The sequence below is a fragment of the Cylas formicarius genome, unplaced genomic scaffold, assembly GCF_029955315.1.
Source record: "Cylas formicarius isolate icCylForm1 unplaced genomic scaffold, icCylForm1.1 PGA_scaffold_12__32_contigs__length_19106922, whole genome shotgun sequence".
Taxonomy (NCBI): Eukaryota; Metazoa; Arthropoda; class Insecta; order Coleoptera; family Brentidae; genus Cylas; species Cylas formicarius.
In genome coordinates, this window is record NW_026844225.1 from 17226685 (window position 1) to 17236187 (window position 9503).

General features: G+C 37.0%; 1 protein-coding gene across 3 annotated transcripts in view; it reads left to right on the forward strand.

Annotated features, from left to right (window-relative positions):
- LOC132695888 (segmentation protein cap'n'collar) overlaps positions 1-9436 on the forward strand; it is a 51093-nt gene extending 41657 nt beyond the window's left edge. For 2 of the 3 annotated variants that reach the window (XM_060660466.1, XM_060660465.1), the window contains exons 5-10: positions 47-196; positions 3664-3940; positions 3999-4123; positions 4666-4765; positions 6885-7867; positions 7929-9435. In XM_060660466.1, the coding sequence (XP_060516449.1) occupies positions 47-196; positions 3664-3940; positions 3999-4123; positions 4666-4765; positions 6885-7867; positions 7929-8081 (1788 nt within the window). In that variant the 3' untranslated portion in view covers positions 8082-9435. Of the gene's footprint in view, positions 1-46; positions 197-3663; positions 3941-3998; positions 4124-4665; positions 4766-6884; positions 7868-7928 lie in introns of all 3 variants that reach the window. The other variant, XM_060660464.1, reaches the window with a different exon arrangement.
- Positions 9437-9503: the final 67 nt, after the last annotated feature.

A 9503-nucleotide genomic window follows, 5' to 3' on the forward strand; every position in this document is an offset into this window, starting at 1 on the left:
ACGTCGACTTAAACCCACATATGCTCGACGGGCATTTTTGTTGCAGAACAATACCGAGCACGTAGACCGTCTTCAGAAATCTGCCGCGGATGGTAATAATAATACCAATACGAGCGAGTCCGATTTTGATTTGTTCTCAGAAATGATTCAAACGCCTCAATTCCACCACCCCCACCACAGGGCGGCTGCGTTCCAAGTAAGTTTTTCATTTCACGTACATAGTCGTCAAAATCGAACTATTGTGTGGGCATTCATTACACGTGGTCGTATTATAAAAATCCACAGGTTATAAAATGTCTTCGTAGGTATATCCTTGACGAACGACGTTCGTTACAGGCCGTCGTTTCCAATTAACTTTTCAACGATTCGCTGCATGTTCGAAAAACCCCATTCCGCAGGAAGTACAGTTAAATCGTTGTTTTTAGAATAAATAAAAGTCGGGAGCGCTGTTTCCCTTGAAAGTGCTGATTACCACCTGTTAGCTAATTTGCCACGGCTATTTTACCACTTTTTTTTGACGGTGTTATCTTTGTATAGGTCGGGATTCGTATGTGGGTATTATAAAGGAAAAATTATGTCGAAATTTCGATTGAAGTAAATGAAATAAATGAAGAGTGTCTGTCGGGGCCGCGTTCTTATTCAATAAAAATTTAACGGTTTCAAGGGGTGGTACTACTCGTATTATTTTCCGAGTAAAATTTTATTATGACAAATGTGTTGCGGCTGACTTAGGTAGTTGGGCTTCCATTGTGCGTTGCGGGTTCCTCTTGTCAAATTATCATCGTGTTAGGCTGTAAAGTGCCATCATCGGTATTATTCATCTTTTATCGAAAATTCATTGTTGTCTACCTGTCCGAAACGTCGCCGCAGGTGTAAAAACGGAAAATTTTTAACAAAAGGGCCCACGACCGCACCGGAGTTAATTTGAAGAGACAACAACGAGGAAAGTTAAAAGGATTCGTTTTTGTCCCCGTTAATCCCCCCCCCCCCCCCCCCCCGCAACTAAATCGAGAACGTATTTCCGTGTTGTTGAATCCCGTAACGGGAATAAATAACTTGGAATACATATGAAGGTATATATTGGACGAATTTGTTTATTTGATTTTATCCGCGTCGTCGGACAATGTTATCTTATCTTTTAATTAAGTTGAAGATCTGGCGATAATAATACCTGTAACCTTCGCTTTGAATACCATCGGTGCTTAAGTGATTTTCTTCTACAGAGTGTTTTTTAATAAAGAAAAAATTCTATCGAAAGATTTACTTTTTACTACACATATTTTTTAAGCATCAGGTGCTAAATGTTTTTCAAATAATCCATCTGGGGTAACTGTAAGGGGAAAAAACCATAATTAATGTTGTTGTGAGAATTTAAGTTCGATAAAGGAGAATTATTTAAATCTACTTGATCGTGAAGCAATACATTTGAATGTCTCATTTTGTTAATCTCCATGGCTTCCAATGAATTTAATTTTCAACTTTTTGTGGCTGTATGTAAAATATCAAAATTGTCGTCAAAAACTGTGTTTTTCTGTGTTCAAGTGTGCTGTAGCATGATTAGAATCTATTTAAACACAGAAAAACACATTTTTTGACGACAATTTTGATATTTTACATACAGCCACAAAAAGTAGTGAATTAAATTTATTGGAAGCCGTGGAGATTAACAAAATAAGACATTCAAATGTATTGCTTAACGATCAGTTAGATTTAAATACCTCTCCTTTATTGAACTTAAATTCTCGCAACAACAATAATTAAAATTTTTATGGTCATTTTTCGGTATATGTAGTAACAGGTAGTTTGTAAATATTACACGGTGTTGTCGAAGCAATTGTCATGTAAAAATATATAATTTCGTGAAAATCTGAACTTTTAGTTCTTATTTATTTTGATAAATGGATTTTCATCAAGTAAAAAGCCATCTCAGTTCAAGGCTTTTTCCGTACTAAGCGTCTTGCCGACAACTTATATTGGACATTCAAACTTATTAGTATAATTAACAAAATTTGACCCCTCTTTTGGGTCTTTAGTTTGTGCATGATTTTTTTCTTAAAAATTCTTAAAGATTCACTGTGCGACTTATCAGAGACTTATTAATAAACACCCTGTATTGTAGCACGTTTTGGAGTCACATCATGTTCTTTTGATTACTTTTATCCCGATCTCAAGAACACTTCGACTGACAGGTGAAAAGACAAGTGACTTTTGTCGCAGCGTGAATTTTAAGGAACAATGTTCCCACGCAACGGTCCACGGAACACCTCGTGTGGGCTACATAAATATTTTTTTTTGCCGTTTCTATAAATACCGCATTCATATTATTGATAGGATAAAATTGTTTTAAAAAAAAAAGTATTTCTCGGGTACCGGTTTGAGGCGAAAGCGGGAAATGCTCTCGAAAATATATATGTTGCAGTTTTTTGTATTTAAAATTTACAATAAATAAATTAATATTTTATATATTTTTTAAAAAGTAAACAAAAAATGATTTTCCTAAAACCGAAACGACCAAAACTAATATATACTAATAATATATAATAATATCGGTATAATGGCGGGAATCTCAGGGATCATTGTTTAAAATCGCAATTGTTTTCTTTTGACAAATTAAGCAAATTAACTGAGGTGGCTTTTACTTGATGAAAATCCATTTGTCAAAATAATTAAGAAGTAAAAGTTCAGATTTTCACGAAATTATATATTTTGACGTGGCAATTGTTTCGACAACGCCGTGTCTTTGTCAGACACATCACATTTGATAAAGACACGGTGTAATTTCGTGAAAATCTGAACCTTTAGTTGTTATTTATTTTGTTAAATTAAATTCTGCTGATGTGATTGATTTCTACATTTGTGCCCAAATACCTAGTGATAATAAAAGATGAAAAAGGATTTCTATGTAGGGAAATGTCACCGACTGTGTCTAGTTGATTACATCGATTAGTATTTTAAATTGTACCCTTTTTAATACAATAATAATAATAATAAAAAACAGCATTTATTGTTTTAGACAAAATTGAGATATGACGTTATCGACTATTTTCTAATCTTCTATAACTAGACTAGACTATAAATAATAAATAAACAAAAAATAATATAAATAGACTTTTGTCAACAAAACGTTTAAATATACAGCTAATTCGCTACATTTCTTACTTGTTTTTATAAACATGATAAATCAATACCTTTTGAGTAGAGTTACATTACGTTTCTTCATTTTTTGCATTGAACAATGTTTGTGAAATATCTTTTAAATAACAAGTAATAAAACTTTGAAATTTGACAAGCATGGGTAAGTTAAACTGTACTTGACCCATTAAAAATAGTTATAAAAAATTACGGTTTCTATTTCAAATGTTTTTTCCTACAATTTAAAAAGCCTGTATAAAAACATACGAGAGTAATTGACCAAATATCTTCTTTAGTTTAGTCTGAATTTAGCATTTTGTATTGTCGTTTTAATACAATCTAAAAGGAAGGTTTTGAAACTAGCGGTGTATCCTATTATTTACATAGAACTTCTAAATGTATTTTAGCTATAATATAATATGGTGAACGCTATATTTTTTTAAAAGAAAAAAGCGCGAAGTGTTAAAACGATTTAACGATTTAAAATAATAACAGAAAATCGTTAAATTCATAAGTAATCGTATTTTTCAGAGTCGTATGCCGTTCGTACGCACGGTGAGCATGGAACAGCGCTGGCAGGATCTGGCGAACTTGCTTAGCCTCCCCAGCCCCGGGGACGGCGCTGCGGGGTTGCACCACCCCTTTGGGCCACACCACGCCCTTCACAACTATAGCCATCAGCACGCGCACGCAGCGGCGGCGGCCGCAGCTGCTTACGGTCCCGACGCCAGGGGCGTACTCCTTCACAACGCGACCCTTACACCGCCCATGGGGGATCTCAATTCCACGGTCCCATATGGTAATTTAGGTAATGGGATTCGCCATTTTTTTTTCGCCAAATTTTAATGATTTTTACGGTGCTATAGGAGGTACGATCGGGAACGCGGTAGCTACTTCGATGAATCTGACCAACAGTAGCGAGCCCATGGGTGAATCGAGCAGCGCACCCCATTATAAATTGGAACCATCCAACGAAATGATGTATTATCCGGTACGTGCAAAGGGCATTTTTCATATTAATTGGTTATTTAATGTTGTAGTTCTTTCCAAGAATGCACAAGTATTATTTACGCTATAAAAACTACGATGATTACGGCGTATAATTGAACATTCCTAAAGTGTTATTGCGTCTGGAGTTGTTTTGTTTTCCCGTACTGAACAATAGACCATAACGATATACAAATTTTTCAGACAATGCAAAGTTAATTTTCTTATCAAAATGCAACTATCTTTCGTTCGTTTGAACTTGCGTTATTTGTTGTTTGCGTGTACGCCAATCTTAATTTCATCAATTGAAATTCGTCGCTGGGTGATTACGGCTTCGCACATCTATTACGCATCCAATTTGACCATGACCATAGTTATCCTTGACGATAGTCATCCCCATGGTTAACGAATTTTGGTTAACATTTACGCTATCCATATTTAATTTTTTAAATTACTTATTTCACAAAAAATCGAATGCCGCTTGGACTTGAGCTTGAAATCTACGCGACGAATTGCAGCACTAATTTTACTTTTTTGCAAATTCAGAATAATACCTCAGAATTCGGCTCAAACCAGACCGACGGGTTTCTTTCTTCGATCCTCAACGACGAGGATTTGCAGCTAATGGACATGGCAATGAATGAAGGTAATTTGTAATTTTTAATTGCTATTGACGAACTGGTGAATATTCCGTTCTAAATCGTAACAATGAATGATGTCAAACTCCTCCTCATTATTAGATTGTTCTATCCGTATTAAGCAGCGATATATTCGCGGCCAATCAAAAGTGTGGATTCTTTTTATTGGATGAAATTATTAAACTAACCAAAACGAGGTGAAAAATTCCAGTGTTCATGTGGATAATTCTTTTTTAGAAATGTAAATATTGAAAAAATAATTTAATCAATTCATAACAAAGTATTTTTATATTTTCGCCCGGAAACGAGGCAAAAATACGAAAACAACAAAAACGTTATTAAATTTATTTCTTTGACAACACTACTGCGACGGCACTGGACTTCACAATTCCAATCGAACGAAAATTAACTCTTTATCATGGTAAATGACGTCAAATTTCAACAAAATGGATTAAACAATATCGAGTGTACTGTTAAAAGGTAGTTTCTTTTAACTAAGCCCTGCCAGATCAACGTTTATATAAACTTTTTTCCTTTTTTGGTACATCCTGTATAACAAAAATGTAAAGGAAATGGGAATTGTTTTATTTTCTCTTATTGTTAGACTGAACACGTTTTTAATGAATGAAAATTAAACAGTTTTTAATTATTTTAACTTGTCCCTGTTTTTCGTACAGTATAAACTGTACGAAAAACTGTTACTGCATTATCAACTGAAAAGTATCGATAAAGCAGCGAGAACACTATATTCATATACACTGATGTAACAACGGTGTCTAAAATGGATATATCAAACGATTTGATTTTTTAACCGTAATTCAGAACAGACGTCTGAACTTACCTACTACCGAAATACTTTTAACAAATAAGTGAAATTCGCCTAGTCATTGGCACGGTGCTGTTAAGTCTAGATAAAAATAATAAATAGCTGTGGTTATTTTTAAAATCCACCGAAACGTTTTATGTACCTATTATATATTGTGTCGAATTTAACTAACAGGTGGCGCCATTTTAGATAACGCTTTTAATTTTATACCGTGCGTTTTGCGTTGTTGAAAAGTGAATGAGTGGTAGCTGGAATTAAAACGGGAGTACTAGAACGTGAACTTATGAATACTACGGTGCGGATACTTCTTACTTCGTCGCAGGCGTAGTGTCGTTGATCACTTATTTTTATGCTCGCAGATTTCTCTGTTTGGATTAACGTGCAGCCATCGTTCAACGTAAGTTGCGGCATTTGGGCATATCTTGTTGACCGAATTCGAACCGGAATTGGGAATCCACGGGATTTTTTTTTAACGTCGATGATTTAACGCCATAGATAAGTCAACAATTTCTCGCGAACCCTCCCTCGTAAATACGTAGTCCAAATTGCTCGGCAGAGAGAAGAAAAACAATTCAAACTTGACTTAAAAAACGCATTCCTTCGATGATACACCCTGTACACGCGGCGTCATCGACGTAGGAAGCTGCAACAGCGACGTATCACACGATTGCGTCATTAAGTATGTTCGTTGATGATACGGCTGATAAATGAAAGATTGTTTTATATTTTTTTTAATCCAGCTAGAGACGGCGAAAGGTTATCGGGGTGCCATTTTGACGTGAGATTTGTCAAAACATATAGTGACGACAAGAAACCCCGCGCGCGGTATAGTTTTCGCTAGAACTTTTTAACGATAATCCCGTGTGATACAATTAAAATTTTTTTAAATTCAGATAACGATATGAAGAGCTAGGTTAGATATCTCGACGTGTATGAGTTGAGATAAAATTTATGACAAAAAGCATTATTTATTTGACCATACGAGCCTTTCGCTTAAATAAAGTGAATACCTGGCCGTTGTTTTTTGCCAATTCATTTCAATTGTAATTAATCTATGTTTTGAAACATGAACCTTTGTATTCGTGATACCGTGTACACTAGATGTTGCTCTGCTATCGGCGACTATGCGTTTACACATGGTAAGTCGTTTTTACGGAGACAAATAACCCTGTCGTGTGTCATTTAAATGTGGCACTCCACGTTCCTTTGTCGTCGCGTGATGAGTTGCGTTTTTCATCGAGTCTCCTAATTTTTCGAAAATTCATAATACCACCAAGAAATTGTGTTTGTGTTCGTTTCAGGCATGTACACGATGCGTATGCTGGAGAGCAACAATGTCGTGAGCAATCTGAGCATGAACGGCACTACCGGGACACCCGGCGTATCCAGAACGGATATGGAACGGTTGGACACGTCCAGCGATAGTGCCGTTAGCTCGATGGGTTCCGAGAGGGTACCCTCGCTCTCCGACGGGGAGTGGTGCGACGCCGGCTCAGATTCGGGCCACACCAGCGGGGAACATTACATAACGGACTACCAGAACAAGTACAGGCCGTTCGATTACAGCTATTCAAATCGTCAGTTGGCAGAAAACGCTCGCATGCCTCCCGTAGCTCAGAAAAAGCACCAGATGTACGGCAAAAGGTATTTTCAGGATCAGGGCGCCAACGGCACCGTTCCGCATCCCCATACGCCGATTAAATACGAATATAGGGACACCGGTAGCACTTCTTACAATAGCCCGAGCCAAGCGGACGGCGCTGCGAGGACAAAAATGCCAGAGATGAAGTACTCGTGTTCGTTAGAGTTTAGTCACATGGCACGATCTCCCGCCGATCACATTCAACACAATCACAGCTACCATCTTCCGGCCGAGAATTCTGGCGTGATGCAGAGGCCCGTGTCACGGGACAAGTCGAAAGCTCGCAAATCGGAAGAGGAGCACCTCACAAGAGACGAAAAACGAGCCAGAGCGCTCAACATACCGATATCCGTCGATGACATTATTAATTTACCCATGGACGAGTTTAACGAGCGCCTTTCCAAGTACGACTTGAGCGAGGCTCAGCTGAGCCTCATCCGGGACATCAGACGGCGAGGCAAGAACAAAGTGGCCGCCCAGAATTGCAGGAAACGCAAGCTCGACCAAATTCTCAGCCTGGCGGACGAAGTGAAGGAGATGAGGGACAGGAAGATGAGACTTATGAACGATCACGAATATGCCGTGAACGAAGTGAAGCGGATGAAGGATAAGTACCAACAACTGTATAGACACGTATTCCAGGTTAGTTTGTCGGAGAAAAAATTCGAATCGCGCGAATATTTTTATCGTTTTTTTTTTTCAGAATTTACGCGATCCCGATGGCAACCACTATTCCCCTTATCAGTACAGCCTTCAGACAACCGCGGACGGTTCGATTCTGATGGTGCCGCGTTCCAACGCGGCGTTGACTAACCAATCGGAACGCAAAGAGCCGTCCCAGAGTCAAAAGGACTAAACGGGAGTGCTTTGATTTTCCGGGATTTACTGCGAAAATCGAGTTCGCGGTGTAAGCTGGCGCAAGCATTTACTCTTTTTTTCTTGTTGGTTCAATTTAGATTAGTAGTACAGTAACGCAAAATATATAATATATATTTTTTTATAACTAAACCAGGTGATGAAAATGCCTTTTCATAAAGTTGTACATATAATATAATTACGATATAATTGAGCGGCGCGGATGGAAATTACTTTCGATTGCGTGGTGTAGGTTGCTCTTGCATTTTTTTTTTTATTATTCATCAACAGCCCCCGGTATAATTAGATTTATCATCATTTTTCGATGAGCGCGTAATGAAAACACGAAACGCCCCCGTGTTGTTACTATAAGAAACCGTACTTGATTTTATTTGATTGGAATAAAATTAATCTCTTACGATACATTAAAAAACTAGGCTAATTAATTAATTAATATTTTTTTATAAGCAGCAGGTAGGTTTTTGTACATTGTATAGTGTAAGTAGGAAGCCGTGGGAAACTCGTCTAAATGTAGGGTTGTGCAAGATACACCACCTCCGATCGGGGGCGTCGAAGCCGGATTTCGGTGTTATCGGGATCCGTCGCCATTTTGTACATAGAAACAGAAGATCAAACGCGACCTTGTCGTTATCGTTTGGCCGGCGTGACTCTAATGGTGGTTTATCTCTTACATGAAAATGATTTAGATACGAGTTTTAAATAAATATTTCATATTGTGAATGTCTATTATTATAGTTAGTTAGCTGGGATTGTTAGCTTATATAGGCAATGGTTTGTTAGGCAAAGTGTAATAATTGCTGGACTCTTTTAAACTATTCCGCTTTTAGTGTCATAATCCCTACTTAATCAGACTAACTTAAGTGACCGATTATTTTTTATTATCCACGTGGAATGTTAGGTATGTTTTTAAATAGCGGAGATTCTTGCGGTAGTTTTTTTTTTTTTAATTTTTGTTTATTTTTGGTATAAATTTGGCGGTTTTCATTTTTCTTTTAACTTTAATATTAATGTCTACAATGCGCTTTTGGTTTTCCTTTTCCGTTAAAAGCCGACCAGTCAATGTAGCACATCCCCTTGATGATTTATAACAAAAAATTCCCCTAAGAATCGCCAATCTAAAAATAAATACCTAACGAAATAAGCGAACACCTTTATAGGCGGTGGAATTGCAATAATAATAAACACTGTTTACCCAACTTTGCTTTTTTTTTTTTTGTTATTTTGCTTCGAGATCTCCTTATCGATTGCGCGGTTTTTTGGAAGTCCTGATTCAATGGAAACGAAACTGTTCAGCCAATCGGATGTACGTGTTTTTAATCCCATTTATGTTTTGTAAATAAAATTGGTAAATAAATTTATTTTAAAAATCAAAGTTATTTATTGAAAAAAAAGGGATCGCTTA